At 39.7% G+C, this 25,543-nt stretch overlaps 4 pseudogenes and 1 further gene; all 5 read left to right on the plus strand.

Moving 5' to 3' along the window:
• The window catches only part of Tcrb (T cell receptor beta chain), a 667,076-nt gene that overhangs the window by 173,270 nt on the left and 468,263 nt on the right, over positions 1-25,543 (plus strand).
• On the plus strand, positions 2,306-2,589 carry Trbv6 (T cell receptor beta variable 6; annotated as a pseudogene). Its single transcript is given in 1 exon segment — positions 2,306-2,589. A coding segment is annotated over 1 exon segment (284 nt).
• Trbv7 (T cell receptor beta variable 7) lies at positions 15,688-16,089 on the plus strand (annotated as a pseudogene). The gene is given in 2 exon segments: positions 15,688-15,736; positions 15,792-16,089. Coding segments are annotated over 2 exon segments (347 nt in total).
• Trbv8 (T cell receptor beta variable 8) lies at positions 20,104-20,542 on the plus strand (annotated as a pseudogene). The gene is given in 2 exon segments: positions 20,104-20,152; positions 20,248-20,542. Coding segments are annotated over 2 exon segments (344 nt in total).
• Trbv9 (T cell receptor beta variable 9) lies at positions 23,426-23,723 on the plus strand (annotated as a pseudogene). The gene is given in 1 exon segment: positions 23,426-23,723. A coding segment is annotated over 1 exon segment (298 nt).

A 25,543-nucleotide genomic window follows, 5' to 3' on the forward strand; every position in this document is an offset into this window, starting at 1 on the left:
GGAGAGCCACAATGTTTCTAGTTTTCTCCTGGGATCAGCGTAAATTCAGAACCAGTATCCAATAGGCCCCGCAAAGTCTGATTATTTCCTTTTCCCCACTGTACAGTTACCCTTGTAAAAGGCCATAGGCCCCTCTGGGGAAAAATGGAGAAAGGCGAACAGCAAAACTTTTAGGTGTCTTATCAAGATCCTTCCTCAGGGGAACCTGGCCACCCCTTCATTCAAGGGGTCCTGGGTCTGCAAACTGGCTCAAGTCTGGAAATTAATTCACTGGCCAAGATCACCTTTTGCCATGATCCAATGTAGCCTTCCTTTCATTTGAGAATTTTTCTGCTTATACAGATCAAACAGATATGCAATAGGCTTCCTATCTACTTCATACCTGAAAACACCATGATTTATTAGCCAGTACCAAAGGTCCTTACGAGTCATGCCGTTATAAATTTCACCTCTCCTGTGCTGACCATTACAGGCTAGGTCATTATAAACGTTGTTTTGTCTACTGTGTCCATTATAATAACTATGATCACCTTGCCTGTGGCAATACAATGCTTCTACCTGGCCCTTGCTACCTTGGAACACAATTAAACCCATTGCATTTAATTCATCCAATTGAGCAGCAGCATCTCCAACCCTAAGGTATGGCACAAGGAAAAGGACAAGAACAACCTCTTCAAATGTGCTGGTGCCCCTCTCACCAGTTTGTGTCTTATAGGATTCATGAAGGGCATATCTTCTCAGCCTTTCCATTAGGTTTTACACAACTTTTCCATTATAGCATTGCAATTTCTCTGAGCCTTAAAATCCCTTCCTCAACACTAAGCCAAGGGATATCAGGCACCTCCAATTTCTTTTCAGTAGGCCATCTCTTGATAAATGCTTCAGCCAACCTTCCAAAAAAACTTCTATCACATTTTACTTAACTGTGTGAGCTTCCATATTAAAAATAGAATCTCCACTCAGAGGGCCCATATCAATAAGCTCAGCCTGATCTAGTGTTATGTTCCTTCCACCATTATACCACACCCTTAAAATCCATTCCTACACATATTCCCCAGACTTTTGCTTGAACGAATTAGCAAACTCATTAAGCTCCTTAGTAGTGTAGCACATTTCCTCATGGACTACACTTTCTACCTCCCCTCTAGGGGCCTGTTTTGCCTTGAGTCTGGATACAGGTCTAGAAGAAACTATTGGTGGGCCTTGATGGATATCAGTATTGTCTTGCTCAGCATTTTCTTCAGAGAAAATCACCGCTGGCTTATCAGACTCTGAGGGATTAATTTCTTCATGTGAAAAAGGCATTATTTCAAGGGGTTGGGGGGCTGAGGGTACTACTTCCTCAGGTGAGGTAAGCCCTTCAGAACCTGAAGGTTCCGGGTTCTCAGTATCAACAGGATCCACCCACACATCCCAATCCCAAGTTATAGAATCCCATTCTTTGTCAACTATTGCCCTTACTTTAACAGCTGACACCCCCTGAGACAGAGGCTTGAATTTTCACTGTAATTCAGCCAATCTTATAATGAGGTCTTCAGTTTGATTTTCTGTAACTCAAGCTCTATGGCTGCTGGAGAGAAGATTCTCTTCAAGGGCACACTTAGAAACCTTTAGATTGTTTATTTGCATCTGGAGCCTTTCAATTTCATCATACAGCTCATTCTTTTCCTTCATCAATTTTTCCAGAGATACTAAGAGCAAACAAGCCAGCAAAATTATTTTCTGATTTTTCCCCCAAATTATAGAAAATTTGTACACTGGGTCACCTAATTCATTACCAGTTGCAATTGATGGATCAAGATAATCAAAGGCATTAGCTTCTTTAAGTTTGAAATCCAGTTTCCACCTCGGGCCTTCAATATTCTACAAGCTCCCAAGAGAGAGAGAGAGTATCCTGGAGAGGTTGGAGTAGTTGATGGTGTTGGTGAATTAGAAAATACTAGCACATTACTAAGGTGATTCCAGATTCTTAAAAGATTCTTCTTTATACTTCTGCTCCTCTAGAACCACTTCTGGTACATGTGCATACTTTAATGCACGCTGAATTCTTGAGGATACTCATAGGGCTACACTGTAGCATATTGTGCCCACGATGACTCTCTGGTTTCTATCCTTATTTATTCTTATTAGGTCATCCTAGCATCCCTGAGTGCAGTACAGACTATGTCATTGTGGACTTCTCTTCCAGTTTGTTAGGAACCAAAGCCCTAGCTTTGAAGGTACTCAGAAAATTCTCATCTGCATTTACATAAGAGTAATTCTTAAATTTCTCATGTCTTTTTTATGTCCTCTGTCTTCTCCAGAGGAAATATGGAATCTGGAGTCACACAAACATTCAGTTATGATGTTACAGACATGGGACAGAATGTCATTTAGAGATATAACACAATTTCTGGTCATTTTGTCACATTTTCATACCAACAGACACTAGGAAAAGGTGTGGAGTTTCTGGCTTCATTCTATGATACAGTTCATTTGGAAAGGGCTGACGTTTTCAGTACTCAACAGAGATGCCTGATGGATTGTTCTCCACTCTGAAGATTCAGCATGTTCAGCCAGAGACTCCACTATGTATGCCAGCAGCTTGGCCACAGCCCTACAGAAAATTTTCCTGTCCCTGCAAAAATTGAATATTCTCCCATCTTTCCGGAATGTCACCTACCTTTCATGCCTAAGGAGGTGGAGACAGATGATCAAGGAGAAAGGCACATCCAATGGAAGTAAGAAAGTCCAATAGCCAGAGGCCACCTCCAGTAGATAGGCATGACCTCCAGTCAAAGGATGGGGCCACCCACCCATCTCAAAGATTTTAACACAAAAAGGTTCCTGTGCAAAGGAAAGATGGACAAAAATGGAGCAGAGACTGAAGGAAGGACCATTTGGGAACCACCACACCCAGTGATCCATCCTGTCTTCAGACACCAAACCCCAACACTATTGCTGCTGCCAAGAGGCACTTGCTGAGACGAACCTGGTGTGGCGGGGTTCCTGGGAGGTTCTGCCAGAAATTGATCAAATGCAGATATGGATATTTGCAGCCAACTATCTGACTGAGCTCAGAGTCCCTGATGGGGGACCTGGCAGAAGGACTGGAAGAGCAGAGGGGAATCCCATAGGAAGAACAATGTCAGCTGGCTGGACCACCTAATGCTCCCAAGGACTAGACCACCAGCCAAGAAGTATACATGGCTCCAGATACATATGTAGCCTAGGATGGCTTTATCTTCAATCAATGGGATGGGAGGCCCTTAGTTCTGAGGAAGTTTGATGCCCCAGCATAGGGGGATGCTGGAGTGGTAGGATGGGAGAGGTTGAGTGGAATGGGGAACACTCTCATAGAGACAAAAGGGAGGGATGAGAGGGTGGATGTGGGATGGGGAGGGGTAACCGGGAAGTGGGTTATCATTTGAGATCCATGTGCCATTATGCAAGCAACTTTACCCACAGCACTCCACAGATAACTCAGTGTATAGAAATGACAGTCAAGCAGGGGAGCTGGCAGTGTCCAGAGACGACCAAGTCTTCTCTTTAGGTCTGCTTCATCATGCTGGTAATTCCTGCCCCAGAACTCCTCTGTCTTCATATACTGCTGACTTCAAGGCTTCATTGTCTCTTTTCTTTAATGACAATTATTGCTTCCTTTCATTTGGGAATAAAATTCTAGATTTATCTTAATAAAGTCTCCTTTTCATTTTCCTTATTCCTTACCCTCCTTTATTTCTTTTGGATTCTGATTAAAAGGTTGCCTCATTTTTTGACCCATTCCATTACCCGTTACCATGGTAATCTCTCCTCACATCAAGCCTTAGGTACTGACTAAAATTAACCCAATTTCTACTCTCTATGGCATATAGATGATAACTTCTACTTCACAAATGGCCAGGTGTTCTGATTGTACGTTTGTCAAGGATATAGTAGCACCTTTTCTAAGGGTGTCTTTGATCCAAAAATACTACATCTTACAGAACTGGAGGTTGTACAAGACTCACAGCTTTTTTAAAAAGTCATGCCTATTCTAGTGACTATGCAAACAATATGAGGCAAACAATTACAGAGCATGCTAGAAAGGACAGGTTACTTATATTTCAAAGATTCTATCCAACAGAATGGTTTTATGACAGCTAGAAACCAGCCTCCTACTTGCAGTTTTGATAATCTCTTCCCCCTTGGCATTGGAGGATGCTGTTATGCTTCCAGCCAGGGTTGTGATAGAAGAATAAAGTTATAAACCAAACCTCTTCCGAACCCATAAAATCTCTCTAGAAAACAAGAAAATTGTTCAGTTATTATAACAGAACCCAGACTTTAGCACAACTGACTCCATGGTGGAAGTACCATTCAGGCTGTAAAACTCAGTATGTCGACATCAGCACCTGCCAAAAGTAAAACAAAGACTTAATCCATCAAAGTCCATATAGTTCTTGGAAATTCTCAAAATGTACTAATCTTCCTTTTTAGCTTCGTTAGTTCTGCTTCTGGCTAACTTTTTGTTAACTGAAGCATGTTAATCAAGAACTTAGTTTTTGTGCTTAAAAGCTCACCCTGAGAAAAGGATCAGGCTACACTGGGATTCCAAATATCCAGTGTCTTGCTGTGAAGAGCAATGACCATGGCAACTTTCCTATAAAACAAAACAAAACAAAACAAAAAAACCTTTAAGAGGAACTGGCTTACAGTTTCATAGGTTTAGTCCATTATCATCACGGGGTGAAGCACGGCATCTTCCAGGCCTACTTTGTGCTGGAGAAGGAGATGAGAGTTCTACATCTTGATCCCAAGGCAGCCAGGAAGAGACTTATCTTCCACAGGAAGCCAGGAGGTTATAATAGTCATCCTCACAGGCCAGAGTGTGAGCATAGGAGACCTCAAAAGCCCAAGTGATATACTTCCTCCAATAAGGACACACATCCTAATAGTGCCAAGCATTCAAACATATGAATCTATGGGGGCCAACTTTATTCAAACCACCCCACCCAGTCTAGTCACCTGACAGCTAATAAAAACTTTTTATTGGCTTAAGTCAGTAACTGAGCAGTCTTCTCTGGTGAATGCCTCACAAAAGTTATTTCATAAGCATTACCCATATTGTGGTATGGATATAGATAATCTGCTGAAACTCATGTAAACACATAAATTCACTGTGCACACATGATCTTAAGAGGAATAACTACTAATCTTCAGTGAAGGGGATTGAACAGGTCCGTTGTCACCAGTAGTTCATTCTAGAATCACTTGTTGATTACAGTGATTATCAGGATAGCTAATTGGGTTTACCTGAAGGAAAATATACTATTTTTATCCTTATGAAATAAGGTAGCTTTGCACATTAATGCAAAGCACATATTGTCTATTAAGTTAGACTCCTAAATTAGAGTTTCCTAGTGAAGGAAGCTTGAGCAAAGTGGACTCCCAAGTTAGACTGTAACCCTCCCTCGGACCTTGAGATGATCTTGTCTGTATACATTCTACAATAAGTCAGTGTTACATGTACAACTGCTGTGTCTGGCATGACCTTGGTGGGCATAGAATGACTTGGTTCCTGCCCCTGGGGCAGGGCTAGCAGGTATGGCCCTCCACAAGTGTTAATGGTCACTGTGGGCACAAGACTTATTTGTATAATGTACATATTTTCACATTCTATGAAGAATGTTCTTCCTGTTAATGTTAATGACTCCAAGCCAAGGGTGGTCCTTGGCATTCACTACTCAGTGTCTCTATAAATATGGAGAGGATAAATTCTTTTTTGGAAGTTTCTGTATAGTACATGTCTGTCCAAATATATCTACACATACAGTGGGTAGATACTGGATATATTTTACTTTTTGTCATTACATTTACCTTGTAGGTCTGATTTTATAGCTATATTACACGATGCTAGTTGTATCTTTATATATTATACCCTTTTTTATGAAGTTGACTTCCTAGTGAATAGACAGAATAGTCATTCATTACCATGTTGGCCATACTTGATTAGAGCTAAAAGCAAATATTTGGCCTCTAGGATTGTGTATAATCATAGAGGCAGGATTTTGTTTGTTTGTTTGTTTTGTTTTGTTTTGTTTTATGTTGTGGTGTAAGAGTCTTTTTTACATGCCAAAATTTCTATTAAAATTTTATGGAAATGTATGCAGATTAAAACAAAACAAACAATAGTGTTGCCATACTACCCATCCATGACCAGTCCTAAGTATTTACTCAATGATTCTTAAGTCAACATATCACAGAGGTACTTGGGTTTCAATGTTTATGGCCACACTGCTCACAACAGACACATTGTGGAACCAAGCTAATTGTCTATCAACAGAAAAATGGATAAGGAATTTGTGGTATAGAGGATAGTAATATGTCTCATCAGGTAAAAGTGTTTGTTGATAAGCTTGAAGATGTGACTTCAATCCCTGGGACCCATGTGACAGAAGGAAAAACTGATTCCTGCAAGTCATTTTTTGATGTCCACATGCATGAAGCAGCATGTAATATGCCACTTCCCACAAATTAATGAAATATTTACAAATGTGTTGTACGCACAAACTGGTTATATTTTTTTAGCCACAAAGAAGAGCAGAGTTATGTCATTTACAATAAAATAGGTGCAACTGGAGATAATTATTTCATGTAGAAGTTTGGTGGATTAGAGCAATTGTAGGAAGACAAGAATTGAATATTTTCTTATTTGTAGTCCTTATATTTTATCAGTAATTATATAAAATGATATATGTATATATGAAATAGAAGTAGACCTGAACCTATCTAAGGAAACAAATTATATGCATCAGTGGGGACAAGAAAGGGAGAATAAGAAAACATGAAAATAGATAGGCTCATCAAACAATATACACATATCTGAAAAAATGAAAATACATGACAAAAATGAAATTTTAAAATATTGGTTCTCAAAGATTTTCTAGTCATATTTTTCTCTTAGATTTATTGCTATACTGTTAGAAATTTTAAAGCAAAAAAACATATTATGAAGATGTAATTGTGTAATTATAAATAAATAAAAACAAGTAAGCTGTGATTATTGTTATTTGCATAAGATGCATAAATATCAAAGTGTTCCAAGTGTTCCTGGGTGAGCTCTGCCCAATTGCATGACAGCACTAGGATGTTGTAGTTACAAATGCTCTTTACTGAGAGTGGGGAAAGAAAGAAAAACAATCCATTCCTGATTTATGAACCCTGTCTTCTATAAATCTCTCTTCTTTTGGTTTTAGTTATTTGGAAAGGGGAATATCCATTGAGGATTCTGATTCAATTCATTTTATCATTTCATTTCTACCATTGGATTGGAATGGCATTTCACCCACTGCTCCTAGCCTCAGGCTTCTGCTATTCAGTTTCAGTGTTTTTCCAATTGTTTATTTCCCATTTGGATTTATCCCATGCTCTAAAACTTCTTATTGAATTTCCAGATAAATACCTTCCCCTGAGTATGCTATGGACATACACGAACTCAAATATGGGAAATGAAATTAGTTCACACTACACAAAACCCACTGAAGACTGCCATTGCTTGTGCTATATAATTTGCTCCTTCATAAATATTTTCAATAACTGACTGAGTAACAAGCAATTGAAAATATTCTTGGAAATCATGACTCAAGCACTCAATCAGTCAAGTTACAGAAATCAATAACAAGTCTGCAGAATTTGTGTTACAGCTTCTAATTGGTACCCTTGTTTGAAGGGAGTAAATAACCATTTACTTTGCAAGAAACTCCACACTTGCACAGGTTTTAAAAAGTTCTCCAAGAGAATGACTCATTTTTCAAAAATTTAAGGAAAAGCAATATTTTTCTGGCTAATTCAGGTCCTTTGTGTGTGTGTGTGTGTGTGTGTGTGTGTGTGTGTGTGTGTGTGTGTGATGCTGATGGGAGATTAAAATAGTTTGGCCCCTCACTTTGGGAAAGACTATGGAAGTTCCTCAAAACCTTAAGCATAAAATTACTCTGTGGTCCATCACCTCAGCTCTCAGCTTTTGGATATACCTGTGCAAAGAGTGACTGCTGGACTAGAAGAAATACTAGGATAACAGTGCATTCCAATAGAACAACTGAAAGGTGGGAGCCATGTCTGTCCATGGGAGCATGGATAAATCATTACACACACACACACACACACACACACACACACACACACACACACATTCTCACACACATACATGAACACAAACACATACTAAAATATTATCTAAGCTGAGAAGAATAAGCTTTTGACACAGACAGGGCCACAGATGAATCTGGAAGACATTGTGTCATATGAAGGTAGCCAAATGAAACAAAACAAAACAAAACAAAACAAAACAAAACAAAACAAAACAAAACAAAACAAAACAAAAATGACAAACATTGTATGACAATGACTCCAAATAGAATGGCAACATCTTGACAATTGGAGCAGAGAGAATGGGCAGTTTGCATTCAATGAGTGTGAAGTTTCCCTTTGGGAACATGAAGAAATGGGGAAGACAGATGGTTATAATAGGTGCACAACAGTATGGATTTTTTTAATTAGACATTTTCTTTATATTTCAAATGCTATCCCCTTTTCTAGGTTCCTCTCCAAAAATTCTGTATCCCCTGCCACCTCACCCTGCTCCCCAACCCATCCACTCCTGCTTCCTGGCCCTGGCATTCCCTTATACTGGGGCATAGAATCTTCACAAGACCAAGGCCCTCTCCTCCCACTGATGGCCGACTAGGCCATCCTCTGCTACATATGCAGATAGATACGAGTCCCACCATGTGTTTTCTTTGGTGGTTTAGTCCCAGAGAGCTCTGGGGGTACAGGTTAGTTCATATTGTTATTATATGGATGTTTTTAATGCTTCTGGACTCTATACTTAAAAGTGGTTAAAATTAACATCAAGGAAAATAGTTTCATTGGTGAATTCTATATATCTCTTTATCACAACAACTAAAAGATATTTAATTATTGTAGGTTTATATTATGTAATTTATATGAAAATATCATTATAAAAACTAAAGAATAGTTGACCAATCATTTAGAAAGACAGTCTCAGTCATTTAAGTATGAGTTCCACTTCAGAAGAGATTGGTATGGTGTGAATTTTCATGAAGGGATTTGAACAATTGTCTACTAGCCCAGATCTAGCAGAGGAAGCAGACCAAGAAAATGCTCCACTCATGGTGCATTTGATGAATCAATGAGTTTATTGGAGCTAATTACAGAAGCATATGTGAAGAGTTGCAGGAGCATAGTGACTCAAAGGCAACAGCAGCATCTAAAAACTTATCGTAGAGTGGGTGACCACACATAAAAGCCTGACTTAGTTAGGGTTTCCATTGCTGGGAACAGACACTTTGACCAAGGTAACTCTTATAAAGGGCAACATTTAATTGGGGTGGCCTACAGGTTGAGAGGTTCAGTTCATTATCATCAAGGTGAAACATGGCAGCATGCAGTCAGGCCTGGCCCTGGAGGAGCTGAGAGTCCTACATCTTGTTCAGAAGACAACCAGGAGAAGATTGACTACTATCACAACTAGGAGGAGGGCCTCAAAGCCTTCCCCTACAGAGACACACTTCTTTAAATAAGGCCACACTTCATAATAGTGCCACTCCCTGGGCCAAGCATATTCAAGCCATAACAAAGCCGTATAGCTGAAATGCACTGCCAACCAAAAGAATCTCTTCTCTCTGACCATCAGTAATTTCTTAAACTGGGACAGGGCCTTGTGAGACCTCAAGATTTCAGAGTTTTCTGTATTTCATAAATGTCTTTATCTTCATGAGAAGTATGAGCCTCCTTTTCCCTCCAGGTGGGAATGAATATTTCTATTTTCTGGAGTAAAATGTTATTGGTGGTGGAAAGCATCTTTGTATTTTTTTATGGGTCCTTGGGAATGTGCTTAGCCTTCTGCTCTGGCTCTCCTGCATCAGCCTGCACTCCAGTGAATGATTTGTTGAGGAAGACAAGAAAAGCCACCTCTCTGGCTAGATAATAGGACAGGGCTAGACAAGCAGGAAAAATTGCCTACAGCAATGAGCAGAACCCCTCAGTTTGAATTCCATCATTTTTGAATTTAATGGGCTACATAGAAATGTCACATACATCTTGAAAAAAAATCTTTAGGCAGTATTCAGATTATAAACTTACTAGCTAAAATCTCCCAGATAAATTAAGAGGGGAATTTAATGATTGGACCCATTTCTATAGTTCCTATTAGGAAAAATATTCTTTGAGTATTTTTAACCTTACACACTGATAACATTTTCTTCTACATCAAAATACCTGGAAATGTGGAATGCAAATATATTTGATGTGCTATTGCTGTGACCTCTAATAATTTAACTCTACATGGCTCTATATACTGAAATCTTTTACCTCCCTGTATATTTGCATAAGGTATGTTTACAAAATTTGTTTAAACATTCTTGGTTCACCTACTTGAGTAATTTGCACACTGGAGATATAAACTTATCACCTGGTTACTACCTGTTCCATTTGGAATATGATAACAAAATACCAAAGATCACAAATTCATAAGCAACACACATGTATTTCTCTATGGTCAGGGGTCCTTCAGCAAGGCAGAATGGATTCAGTGTTAAGAGAAGTCTTAATATAACTGTCTCCTGAGAGTCTCTACCAGAGTCTGACAAATACAGAGGCGAATGCTCGCAGCCAACCATTGGACTGAGCATGGGGTCCCCCATGGAGGAGTTAGAGAAAGGACTGAAGGAGCTGAAGGGGTTTGCATCCCATAGGAAGAACAAGAATATCAACCAACTAGACACCCCCAGAGCTCCCAGGGACTAAACCACCAACCAAAGAGTATACATGGAGGGACCCATGGCTCTAGCTGCATATGTAGCAGAGGATGGCCTTGCCAGGCATCAGTGGGAAGAGAGGCCCTTGGTCCTGTGAAGGCTCAATGCCCCAGTGTAGGGGAATGCCAGGGTGAGGAGGAGGGAGTAGATGGGTGGGGGAGCACCCTCATAGAAGCAGGAAGAGGGAGGATGGGTTAGTGGATTTCCAGAGGGGAAACCAGGGAAGGGCATAACATTTGAAATGTAAGTAAATAAAACATACAATTAAAAAATATTTTAAAAAAAGAAAAAAGAAAAAGAAATCTTACTGTCTGGCTCATATATAATCCTTTCTTGTGGTCTTCCCAGCTAATGAAACTGCTATCAGTAAACCTACAATTGATTTCTGCATTAAAAATTCAGCTAGATTATTTCAATGCGAGTGTCAAGTCAAATGAAACAGAACTTACACAATTTTCCTGCCCTGTTTTCTCACTTCAGGCTTAGGCTCACCTCTCTTCTTACCCACAATGCAGCTTCTAAGAAGGTCCTCCCAGGAGGCTCTCACAGTTTGAGGTTCATCTCTGGTCTCTGTATTTCCTTCTTGCTTCATTAGCTTCAGTGGAGAAAAACAGCTGGAAGACGAAGCCACATTGCAGGATTAGAATGAGTCAGGCATTTATATTTCAGACATTTTTATGTTACTATCTGGGCTTCCTTCCATCTGAAATATAATAGTTATTTTCTTCCTGGTGGCTAATGCATTTCCAAGCTATTACTTTGTTGCATTTTACAGTTCAAGCTTGACTGGTCATTTAGAAGTTTGATCTAATTGAAACAAAACATTACTGGGTATTCCCTTTAAGTTAGAAAAATACAATTTTTCTCAATGAGCTTTATAATTTTGAATAAAAGCTGTCATTTTTTTTTTAACCACCGAAATCTCCATTAGGTATGTCAGCTTCTGTTATGAGAGGTTTTAATGAATTTTGTATGCATAACATTTTAAAATCTGTTAAAATAGGATGTGTTTGGGAGAGCTTTATTTGGCTTATAACTATGAAAAATTAGGGTAGAATTTTTCCTTTCATCCTGTCGGGCCACTGTTTCTGAGTAACTGGCTTATAAATAAATGATTGCTTATCTTTGATAATTCTCAGTGAAATATCTATAGATCGTTTGCATTTATACCCAAAAAATGATTGTTTAAAAGTTTCTACATTTTATTATATGTAATGCACTACTTAAAACTTAATAACAGTTAAGCAGACATATTTAAAGAACTTAACACTATAAATAATTTAGCTCAGAAATAGCACGTGTAAGAAGGCCAGTGCTTAGAAACTATTTTCTCAAGTGTAACTGTCAACTGCTAATCCTACATTAATCCAGGCAGGACTCCCCTTCCTTGCTCCATGAGCATAGAGAATAGGAGTAGCTTATGTTCAGCTACAGTATCAAAGAAAAAGTCAAAGAAACTTAATCACCTGTATGCTCCACCTGTCAACTCATATACTGGGAAGTAAGAACTGGATTATCACTAATTGAACAAAGCCAAAAGAGTTCTAGAATAGAGAGAATGAATGAGAAGACAGCAAATACCCCAGAATTCCACTGCTGCTAATTTTCAGGATAAACTGATCAATAGGCACCTGGTAAAGATAAGCCAGAAAGATCTCTTCTTTGAGAGAATTGGCCAGGGCTATCTAAGAACAAAACCTGTCTGCAGTGATGATCTCTGGATGAATTTGATAACTCATTCTAGGTTTACCGTGGAGAGCTTTGGGGGCTGCTTGCTAGGAATCTGACATTGGTCAAGAACAAGGAAATGGGCTTCAAGCAGGAATCTGACATTGGGCCATGACAAGGAAGTAAGCACAGGCAGGAATCTAATTTTAGGCTAGAACAGGGAAGTAAGCTCAGCCAGGAATCTTAAATTTATGGTGGAACAAAAGTAGGCTTCAGGCAGGAATCTCATTTTGGGCTTGGACAAGGAAGTAGGCTAAGATATTTTGGTCATGCTGATAAGTCCTTAGAAACAGTGATGGCAGGACTGCGTATTGCCTTGCTTGTTCCTTGACTATTTGTGTTTATTACACTGTTTTCCCTTATTGTTTACATGTAATTAAAATGGTATAAAAGTGGATTGGGAAAAACATAAACCTGCCTCAGCCTCAGAACTGGATGGGGTCATGCTACAATGTTGTCTAATTGTCCTTTTTTCTTTTTAATCCTCACTCCTGCCCTGGAGAACCTGTTGACTGACTGGGCAGGCTTGGTCAGTTTTCTTTACCATTTCCCTTCCGAAGAGTATCTAAGCTTGTCTCATACTTTTCATCAAAATCTCAAAGGGAATATGTTAATTCTCTATGACTTTTTTTTTCCTCCCAGTGTCAAAAGTGATGTTAAGCAAGGTGCATTCCAACGTTCTGGGGATGGAACATATTTATTTTGTGCACGATGCTTGGGTCATCTGTCTAGCTGGGGAAAGTATGTAACAGACAAGGTTACACCAAAAAGCTGCTATTGTTTCTGGTGAAGAGTCCTGCATTATGGAGGATGAAAAACAGCGCTGTTTAATGACTTTATCCATTAGAAAGTCAAATAGTAAGTGTCCAGCAATGAGCACTTATAAGCTTCCAAGTTCAGTTATGCAATTACAAATCTCTGAGCTTGTAAAGGAGAATGAAAAATGTGTTCCAGGACTAGGGTGGCATGCATATGGAGGTAGGTTAGGGAAGGGAGAGACCGTAACAGGATAGAGATAGGGAAAGAGACAACAAAGAGAAGCAGAGGATACGCGGCCCAAAGCAGCCCAGCCTAGAGCAGTGCAGTCTATCCTCACCAAGTAGCAAGTGGTGTTCTAACAGGCAAGTTGTGGCAGACAATCCCACTTGGGGACATCTCTGGTGACTGTTTGGAAGATATGAGAAGCCTGGCACTTATCATGGCATCCCCCTGCTGACATTCTGTCTCAGATGAAATGCAGAGGAGGTCATATCACACCTGGTCCCAAATAGATTCTCCAACTTCCCAAACATGAATTCTGCTCCCCTGGGTTAATGTTCTGAAACCCATTGACAGATTATGTTTTCACAGATTCTCCCAGAGATGGCTATTGCATCTGTGACTGAAGCACTGTGCGCTTCCCAGAGTGGACAGATGCTGTACAGTGGCAAGACCTGGCTTCCAGTTACTGTGCTTTTCCAAGGCACCAAATAGTCTTGCTTTCTTGCCCTTGCTTTCAAAATAAAGCAATGTATGCAATCTGCCATGATGTTTATGAAACAAAAATTAATACCTGTTTCCAGGGAACCGTAGCCTACTATCAATCACTACTGCCCTCCCTCAAGCAGCCCCCTTATCTACAATAGGATGAAGTGCTATGGGTCATCTCAAGTTTCCATGTACCTTTTGTAGTGCTCTGAGCCATTATGATTTCTCAGTCAGAGTCAGGCACCATGAAATCTCCTGGCTGTATGAACAAAAGGGTGAGTTTGCCAGCATGCTTTTGGAACAAAGACAATGTTATAGCATTGCTCAGGCAGCAGCATAGCCCCTCAGCAAAGAAAACTGACACTGCTGCCACATTTCTCATCATCTCATCTTTAGGGAGTTGATGCAGCTGGAAACAAATTTCTCAGAATTTACATTAAAACTGAAAGCAGACTTAGCTGTGCTGAGTAATAAAAATCTCACTTCTTGCCAATTAGAAGGCATTGTGCCTGTGAGTGAGAGTTTGTGTGTGTGAGCTCTTTCTTGAGACTCGCCCACCTGGGTACAGTTCCTCTCTGGTGTGTTTATGTTTCATGTTTCGTAAGCATCCCTGGGTCACTGGTGAGAGCTCAGAGTAAACTTAGATCCTGCAATATCTGCCATAATTGCTGCATATGGAGTTGAATATTTTGTGAATTTGTAAGTTTGCAAATGAATATACAGATTCTAATGACTCTCTTTATGAAATGGGCTATGTAAATTTTGGTAATGATTTACATATAAAGAGTCAAAATGCCTAGGTCCGATTAATGAGGAGTAGCTGCTGAATAGCAAGTTTCCAGGTACATATCCTTGAGATCACTGCTCATTATTTTTATTATCTGTATTATCCTAGTTTAACACTTCATTTAGCTACTAATTCCAAAGGAGCCACAGGCAACATTTTGTCTTTTTTTTTTTTTTTTTGAACCATAATGTTAGTCCACATGTTTTTGTTTTTGTTTTTGTTTTTGATTCACAGGATGATGATGGATTTGCAAATCAACCCTAAGTTGGGCAGGTTGGGAAAGCAGACAAATGTGTGTGAGGCTGGATGAGAGCTTGGTCGCTGTTTCTGGTTCAGCCAGTCAGTCATGAGCACACTACCTTAGAAGGTAGGACTTCGAGAACTGATGTGTGTCACCCACTTGGAGGTGCTGTGATGCCACAGGGTGACAGGGAGCCCTACAGCGACAATGAAAGCAGGCTCAAAAGGATGGCTTGCTGCCTGGCCAGATCCAGAACCTAGTTAGTCATAGACCTCTCAAAACAGGGAGAGAACCAGGGCTCTTGTGGGTACTAAAGAGTGAGCTCTCTGCTCCTTCTTGGGCAGTGGAGGGTAAAGGCATACGGATGCCAGAGTGGGGAACTCTGGTCAGGCCGGGTGCAGCAACAAGCAGAGGAAAAGTTATTATGGAAGGAAATGTGATACAATATGAACAGAGGAAAATGGAACTGAACCTAACTATCTCCACTTTTGGGGGTGGGGTGCTACAGTCAGGGCGTCCTGCTTCTCTGGAAGAATATATCTTGCCATAGGTATTAAACCAGGGTGTCTTTTAGAGAGAGTAATATCAGAGCCTATTAGGAGACTACAGATCCAAACCTCCAAATAGTTCCCCCAGAAGTCCTGGACCCTGAACAAGGGGATGCTGTCATGGGCTGAAAAATGCTCTGCTGTATGGCCCTTTGTCTCCTGGGAGCAGATGAATCATAGGAACAATTTGCAAGATTTTGCCCTTTGGTTTTCAAGCTAGCCAGTGAGGGCTCTAGCAGGCTCTGTCTTCTGACTTGTGGGACCTGTAAATTCCAGAGTCATGTAACCTGAAACCTCAAAGTCAAAGAATAGCTAGCAACTATGAAATAGTCCCTTCTCTCTGGACACCTCTCTGTGCTCTGGTACCAGAAGACCCTGGGCCCCAGTTCAATACTACAATAAAGAGGAGAAAGGAAGAGGAAATGTCCTTTATTCAATTTACAGCACACCAATTTGGTGACTAGCATCCTGAATTGAATCTGAGCTCTCTAGAGCCAAAGGACTCTGCACTGTTCTTCACAGCACAGCCCTGCCTGATTGTCAGCAGTCTGTACAAAAACATTGGTGATCCTGCTAGGAAGGGGACCAGGATGAGGAGGCTGGCAGTGAACTTACTCAGGCCCTGAGAAGTGGCAGGTCTTTCTTAGACACTTGTGGCTGCGAACATCTGTGGTCTGTTTAATGTACACAGATTTTGTGCAATGTAAACACCACTTTACCTGTGCATGTGTCTAAGGTGGAAGCAGCCATCCTGGCTTCATATTCACTACCTACCTACCTACCTACCTACCTACCTACCTACCTGATATTTCTTTTCTCAATACTTGTTGCTTCCTGCTTCGCCACCCTTTGCTCTAGATCTGCTACCAAACCTGACTTCTCCATCTCAGGCTTCCATTAACAAGGTGGTATGGCATAAGATGATTATTTTAACCTCATCCTGAATAAGCCTAAGGAATACACATTTTGAAGCAAGCATATACAGTGAGAAGAGCTACTATCTTAAACATTGTGAAGTGTATAGTGCAATGTTATATTGCATCTAGGACAATGTTTTACTTCGGAGCTCCAGACTTGCACCTCCTGCATAAGTTAAACTTTGTACCCTTTGTCAGCTCCTCCCACCTGCCCCATCTGCCAGACACTGGTAAACTGCCATTTTATTCATTGCTCACATCGATCTGTCTGCACATAAGTACAATAAGGCAGTCTCTGTCTTTTTATCTATCTTGCTTACTTCAATTAACATAGTGTGCTGGCTAGTTTTGTGTCAACTTGACACAGCTGGAGTTACCACAGAGAAAGGAGCTTCAGTTGAGGAAATGCCTCCATGAGATACAACTGTAAGGCATTTTCTCAATTAGTGATCAAGGGGGAAGGGCCCCTTGTGGGTGGGACCATCTCTGGGCTGGCAGTCTTGGATTCTATAAGAGAGCAGGCTGAGCAAGCCAGAGGAGGCAAGCTAGTAAAGAACATCCCTCCATGGCCTCTGCATCAGCTCCTGCTTTCTGACCTGCCTGAGTTCCAGTCCTGACTTCCTTTGGTGATGAACAGCAGCATGGAAGTGTAAGATGAATAAACCCTTTCCTCCCCAACTTGCTTCTTGGTCATGATGTTTGTGCAGGAATAGAGACCCTGACTAAGACACATAGTGTTCTTCAATTTATAGCTGCAGTTAAAATAGAAAAATAGCCTTTATAATACTTCATAATATTACATAATATAATAATATAGCATTTTACAGAAGAATAATGCTATCTGGCCCTCGGGTCAGTCAATGGGGTCTGCAAGGGAGAGAGTGGGGATGGAGGAGCAAGAGATACGAAGAATGGAGACAGGATGGTCTGTCTGATCAAGTCTCATTTATTGAAAGGCAACTATGGGTATATAAGCACAAGCTGGGGAGTGCAGCTGGAGTCACTTAACCACAAGTTCAGGATGTGTCTGAGAAAAACAGGATGTTATCAGAGTGTGTTCAGTTGTGGTGGGCTGCTTGCAAAAACATCATGCTAGGAAAACAAGTCTCTGATCAGGGTGGAAAAGTACCAACCTGTAAGTAAATAGCCCGAGATGGCTGCAGAGATGATAGTCGCTTTCTACTAAGAGTTGGTTCCCAACATATAACTTATGATTTCTATGAAAGACACTCTGTAGTTGCAAGGTCTAAATGCACTGTGCATGTCAGGGTCCAGCCACAATTCAGTCAAGATGTATAAAACAACTCAGAAACAAGTAGCAGAGGCATCATCATTTATTGAAGAGGTAACCATATTATTGTGCTTTCTTTATAAATAAAAAAAAAATGACCTATAAGTGTAATAATTTGACCACATCAAATAGAGGTCCCGAATGCAGTTAAATTCTTAGTCTAAGTCCCATATTTATAACTCTGTATGACAATGTTTACTTCATGGAAAAGATACCTGTCTTCAAATCAAAATGCTACCCTTTCCATCCCTCTCATATCTGGCAGTTCTGATAAAAATTAGTGACAGAAATTGGTGTGCCTGAGAGATACATATGGAGGCAACTACATGCAATTCTTATTCTCTTCCCAACATGAGCTCATCAAGACAAGCCACGTTCTTAATTTCCCCAACTGATATTTTTCATCTTTAAATATAATTAACAGTATCCAGTCACACTGGTCAGAAGTATCCAAAGAGACAGACCCATCAGGATCAGTCTACCATATTTGTCTATCATCTATCTGTCTGACTGTCTGTCTCCTAGCAACCATATATCTATCACTGAAATTCTAATGAACTAGCTAACGCAATTATGAAAGTCTCAAAATCCAGATGAGCTGGTGCTGCAGAAGCTCAAGGGGGAGCTGTTGTTCCAGTTAAACATCTGTGAGCTGTCTAATGGACACATTCTTCCACACCTGAGAGAGTGGCTCTTTTTGTCTTAGTCACACACTGATCTGCTAAGTCGTATTCTGAAGGGCTATTTAATTTTCTATACTGACTGAATTACTAGTTTAATTTAATGATAAAATATACTGATTTAAATATCATTATTCAAAAGCATTCAAATAGACTAGTCTAGAATGTTTGACAGTCTTGTGGGTACCCATGACCTAGCCAAGTTGTAATATGAACTTAGCCATAATACCATCTTCACAGATGTATAACACCTCAATAAGCATAAAATACATAGTACATGACATGAATCCAGATGTTTGAGTCCATTTTCTAATCTATGATTAGAGGGACAGCCTCCGTCATCATTATCTATGTGCAAAAGCAGATGTAGACATCTGTCGCCTTGTCATTTTATAGTTGAAGAACTAAAAACAACAGAATTAGAAACACATGTAATTGGCAAGTCATCACATGAACTAGAGAACTTAGCATGTATCCCTAGTCAGACATTTAAAAACTTTATTGACATATAATCAAACATGACAGATATTACCTATTAACAGATTAGTGATTTTTTTTGAGCAATGTATATGTATATATAGTCATCTTACATCCACCCTACTGAGATATAGGACATTTATATAATTTAGGAAATTCATTCTTTGTAATGTCTTTCTCCATATATGATAATTTACATTTTTATTTTGTAAATTAATTTGGCTTGGACATTTTTAAAGCAAAAAACCTATATCTATACATATTAAATTATTTTTCTGTCTGGGGCAAGGTAATATTACATATGGATTGTGCCTCAAATAAGATCATATCACTTGTTCCCATGTAGGACTGTGCCATCTCACCCAGGTCTTTCTCACACCTTCATATCCATCTTTGTTACTGATTCTTATCATATTTTATTCATATTATTTTATAATGATACTCTATCATTATAATGACTCTAACAGTCATTTCCAAAGTTATTTTGAGAGAACATGTCGTAGGTCAACAGATTTTGCCAAGAGGTGATCTGTTATACTGAGTGTCCATCACAGTCCATAATGACAGGCCAGTCACCAGCATGGTATGATTCTCTGATATGGTCTTACCTGGAGCATGAGAAGTAATTCATTGGCTTTATATATAAAGGTTCTCTGGCTACAGTTGGCAGGTGTTCTGTTTGTTATAAATTGACAAGAAACAGCAAATAATTCCTTAAAGGCTGATGGGTCTTCCCATTAGGCTTAAAAACTGAGTATGAGAGAGATTCGTTGCAGGGAGAGTATGTTAATAGGACTGTGATTAGTTAAGCAAACAGAAAAGGATAATGTGAGATACATGCATCAAAAGCCACCAGAAAACACAGAGTGTTTGCTATAATTCTAGACCAATATATTAATGAGGAATTATACATCAGTGGGAATATACTATACATGGACTCACAGGCCACTTTACAAAGAAGTCAAGAGGTAGTTGAGTCAATTTGGACAACTGACTTCTATTTGGCCATTGCATAGACACATATTTTGGAGATGATTTTCTGGTGGAAGGAGTGTGGCCTCTGGTGCCCAGGTTGGGAGACTGAGAACTCAGTTGTTTGCTTCAGAGCTCATTTTCTTTCTGCTACACAGAGATTCAGTCAGTGGGCTCTCTCCTATACTGAATCTAGACCATGAACCTCAGTTTACTCTGCAGTGCTGCATTTTGTTTCCTGCAGGCAGGTGAATTCTGTGCAGGTCTTGGTGTGGCATTCTAAGGTACTGAACAAAACCTTTCCATCATTGTGGAAGCATTCACATGTTCTCCTTTTCCACAGGTCCAGTGAGTGCTGGTATCATTCAGACTCCCAAATCATTGATCCTAAAGGCAGGACAACATGTGACAATCAAATGTACTCAGGATATGAAACATGACTCCATGCTTTGGTACCGACAAGATCCATGGTTAGAACTAAGAGTAATCTAGTATTCCTATGATGCTGGAATCATTGACAAAGAAGAGGTCTCTAAGGGGTACAATGTCTCCAGATCATGCACAGAGGACTTCACCTTCACTGTGGAATTGGCCTCTCCCTCCCAGACATCTGTGTACTTCGGTGCCAGCAGTTCTACCACAGAGCTCTGGGGCTGCCTCCACACATAAAGATACATATAGAGAAGAGGCACCCTATCCCTGGGAACTCAGTGGTACATTGGGACTCTCAACACTGGAACCTTGGAGATGTGAATATTCTGGGCAGTATACACCTCCGGTCTCCTCTGAGGGGCATCTTTTGGTAAGCTCAGCCAGGTTTGGTCCAGACCTTGTACTCAGATGTCTCCACTGTAGCTTTCTTTCCTCTGATGCTGCTTTAATTCTTACTTGTGTAGTCTTTTTCTTAAGTCCAAGTGTTCCTGGATGAAAGATGGCTTGTTATTTGAATCTGCATTGACTCCTTGCTCTCCTTCACACAACCCTACTTCACTCTTCCTCTGAAGTTCAGCTCATGTCATTGGAAAGACATGATTGAATATCTACTCACTAAATTAATGAACCAACACCTTGGTTCCTACTTTGCCCTGTAAGATCTGAAGCCTTACTCTGATCAAACATAGCTCCTTGGGCTATGATGAGTACTGGAGTATGGTGCTATGCTTTTTTGTCCCAATGGCCAGAGCGTGATCAAGGCTTCATTAAGTGACTGCATCTCAAGACTTCTAGGTGATTTTCTATAAGAAATTTAGATAGACCAGAGACCCATTCCCAGATTGCTATCCTTAGAGTCTTCATTCATTGAAACCACTTATGGTACTAATACATCTACTAAATTTTCACCACAGTGATGATATGGAACCTGTTAAGCATCATGAGAAGATAGCATTTATCACAGATGTGGTCACAGGTATTCTGATCTGACAAAAAAGCTAGATTGAAAGGTAGAAGTTGTAGATTAGTGAGTCCGCTAGCAGCCAGAGTTTTGGCTTTCTGATGCAGGGCACAAGATGGAGTTACAAGGGAGAGGGATCGAAGTGTGTTAAGACATTCCTAGTAGGAATCATAAGCTTGAACTTCTAGGATCTTTAATAAGAATAAGAAACATATAAACACACCAAATTATCTGTTGCAACCTCTATTTTCAGCTGCCCTCTGGTGCTCAACATGTGGGAAAATAATTAGATACAGAATACAGAAGCAAAAATCCTTTTGGTCTGTAGGCACTTTTGTATTTATGTCATCACCTCACTGTTTCACTTTAGTAACCTTACAAGTACAGTGATGCTTTTTTTAATTTTTTCTAAATTATAAAAAAAAAAGGTTTCACTATTAAGTACAATCTGAAAATGCTTGTAGCCTGGGTAAGTTGATTTGATACCACCTAGCACAAAATGGGTTCTCCTGGACTGAGACTGGACTCATACCTGTCTCAAGCCTGCTTTGGTACCCAGGCTCCTTATCTGAATTTTCCTCTCTTCCCCAGTGAACTGTGACTTTAACTAGGATGTTTCTGTCATGACTGTGATAGAAATCTTCCTCCTACACATCCATGGTTTTATCTCTTGCTTCTACCTTTTTCTCATAATCCCCTATGATGTTGGAGTCTCACCAGGCAGGATTAACTCATGATTAATGTGACCGATTAACCTACTCGAAGTTAGAACACTCATTCTACTTCAACTAAATTGGTATTAAGTAGTAAATAGAGGAACACCAGGGCCAAAAAAATGGGAATGGATGGGTAGGGAAGTGCGGGGGGGGGAGGGTATGGGGGACTTTTGGGATACCATTGGAAATGTAATTGAGGGAAATAAGTAATAAAAAAATATTAAAAAATTTTTAAAAAAAGATCCTATTGTGGGGTCTTGAGAGCCTTTGTCCATCAGCTCAGCTTAAATGTAAGTAAATAAATAAACAATGCTCTTTTAATTACTGTGCTAAAAAAAAAAAGAGTATTTTTGTTCTGTTGCTTTTGTCTGGCCAATGTAGCACATGTCTTTGATGTGTCTTTCATGTCTTTCATATCTTAGGCTCTGAATGTTTTATATATTTTCAGTTACCTCATCTGTGATTCAGAATACATGAGAATTGATGGATTTGTAGAGGAACACTTACTTATTAAACAAGTCTGGATGCATTTGTGTGTGCAATCCAACCAACCTGTCAGTTGGCATAGGGATTTCCTACTAACATATGACCTGTTCTTTAATGCAAATGTGTGTAAACCTATAATGTAGCTCAAGCATCTGGGCTATTCCTGAAACCTTGGAATAGACTAAAGAAGAGAGGTTCTATCTAAAGGTCATATCTAAATGTGTGTGTGTGTGTGTATATATATATATATATATATATTCCTTTCTTATTTCCTTTTAAAGGGATATGGAATCTCTGTCCAGGTAGCATTGAAGCTGAAAATTAAGCCTCATCCATTGGTCCTGTTAAAAGAAATGTATAAATGTTTAAGTCAGTCATCTAATTACTGGTAATGCAAATTGTGTGTCCCTGATGTTGGGAGTAACGTCACAGTGGGAACTTTCATGTGAGGAGATGGATCACCACAGTCTTCCTGTGCTCTTACTCAGTAGGGTAGACATCCACTGAACTTTACACCCTCTGCCAATCTGTTGGGTGATTGTCTATCTCCTTGGCACAGGTGAATCATTAGAACATCAACTGTTTTCTCTCTCTCTCTCTCTCTCTCTCTCTCTCTCTCTCTCTCTCTCTCTCTCTCTCTCTGTGTGTGTGTGTGTGTGTGTGTGTGTGTGTGTATGTTTAATGAACTGTTGCTATAACCATTTTCCTTTTTTGGGGTTTTGTTTGTTTGTTTGTTTGTTTGTTTTGAGACAGGGTTTCTCTGTATAGTCCTGGCTGTCCTGGAAATCACTTTGTAGACCAGGCTGGGCTCGAACTCAGAAATCCACCTGCCTCTGCCTCCTGAGTGCTGGGATTAAAGGTGTGTGCCACCACATCCGGCAATATAATCATTTTCCTTATTCTGTTCACAACTTATATTTTTGCAGACCTCACTAGTGCTGAATTCTCCCAATATCCCATGTACAGAGTTACAAAGAGGGGATAAGATGTAGTTATTAAGTGTGACACAATTTCTGGTCCTACTGGACTTTATTGCTACTGACAGAACTCAAGATGAGGCCCAGTGTTTCTGGTGAATTTCCAGGGTGAGTTTATATCCACCAAATCTGGAATGCCCAGTGACCATTTCTCTGCAGTGAGGCCCGAGGGCTCCTTCTCCATGTTGAAGAGCCAATCAACACATCAAGAAGACTTAGGCATCTATCTCTGTGCCAGAAGCTTAGCCACAGCATGGTACAGGCACTTTCTTTCTGCTCACAAACTTCTGACTATATGTTTCTCATAGTGTGTAGAACCTCTATGCAGATATCAGCTACCATTTATATAAAGTTATCACAGAAAAAATTCACAAAACTGGCTTTAGATATGGTTGACAGAAACAACTGAGACCTGTTGCATTCTAGAAGTCTCTAGAGGCAGCTGGGCGCTACAGGGCAAGGACTGGACATATTAACATTGACCTTCAGGCCACAGTAACCAACCATCTATGGAATCTTGAGGCTCTTGTTACTCATTCACAAGCCTGTGGCACATACAGTGTCCTGCAGTTGGTTGATCACTGTGGTATCTATAATGTCTGCAATCATTAGCTATACTATTTCTTCAGTTTCATCTTCTACTTTAGCCAGATTAGACAATTGGACTATATAGTATGAAATTTGTCTTATTGTTTTGGATTCAAAATCTTCACTACATTTAATGCCGGTTACTTGATAAACTAACTAACTAACTAACTAACTAACTAACTAACTAGCAAAAATGGTACCAAGACTTCACTTTATCTGCATATATTAAACATGTTTTTCATTATATGACTATTTTCCCCCCTCTTGTACTGACAGCTACACTTTAATGCATACACACATTCATTCCCATTTCAGTGCAGTCTTAATATCCTAAAGCAATAACTAGAAATTGAATTTTTCAGATCCTGCCCAAGACTTTCAATTTAAAATAGTTCCCTTGAGGTCTCTAACTTAAAAAGATAGAATTAAAAATTAATGTCCTTATTTTTTTAGGTTAGTATATACTGCTATATATTTATTGTCAAAAATATAATTATATTGTTGAATAGTTTCCTGCCCATCTGTAAGTGAAACCAGTTTCTATCTATGAGACCTAAACATATAATGAGAGTGGATGAAAAGTCCTGCATTTCTGCTACTCCTCATAGACAGCCCAGGGCTCCAAGATTGGAACTATACATCACAGAATCAGGTACCATAGGGTGCACTTGCAAACTGGTTAGAGGAATTCCAGTCCCCCTAAAACCCACTTGGGTGGCTCTGTATGACTAATTTCTTTTCTCTATTATGATGACATTGACAAGGAATTGTCCAGGTCCTATTTTACTGTTGTCATCTTCAAATATCCTACATTTTGTCTTTCTGTCTCCTGGAAGGAAATAAAGCCATACTATGCATGGCTACTACCTGTCCTTGACAATTCAAGTAATTTGTTCTTAGACTTTGTCTCAACTTTGGCTACTTATTCACAGTAGCAGAATAGTCTGTGATTGGTGTTCTGGTTTATGCAGAGCACAAACCTTGGTTATAGATACAATATTTGTAGTGGTGAGATTGTAGGACATGGGCTCTGGAAATTCTTTTCAAATATTTAATAGACCTTGCTGTTTTCTGTTTCATTCCAAATTCTCATTGATTAGAAGAATTCCTCTGGCTTGTGCTGCTTATAGCACTAAGGAAGGGTTTCTTGCTTTAATTATAAGCAGAAATCATTTCAACTTATCTGTTTGGTAAAATTTAAGACAGTAAAAATTAAGCACTAAGCAGCAAGCTATGTAAAACAGACACTGTCCATGTCACACAATGAAGACCTCTTTGAAGGTGTATTGTTAACAACAAATTTCTAGTGTAGTTGAAATGAGAGGGCATAGAGTTTAAGAACATGTGACTAGGGGAGAGGTCTTATCATGAATTATGGAATTTGAAGAAGGAAGACTTCCACATGATACAGTCAGTATTCGGGGGTGGGGGGGAGAAGGAGCCATGAGCTGGTACACAGAAACTAAGGAAGTCAAAACA

This window comes from Mus musculus, chromosome 6, assembly GCF_000001635.26.
Source record: "Mus musculus strain C57BL/6J chromosome 6, GRCm38.p6 C57BL/6J".
NCBI classification, from domain to species: Eukaryota; Metazoa; Chordata; class Mammalia; order Rodentia; family Muridae; genus Mus; species Mus musculus.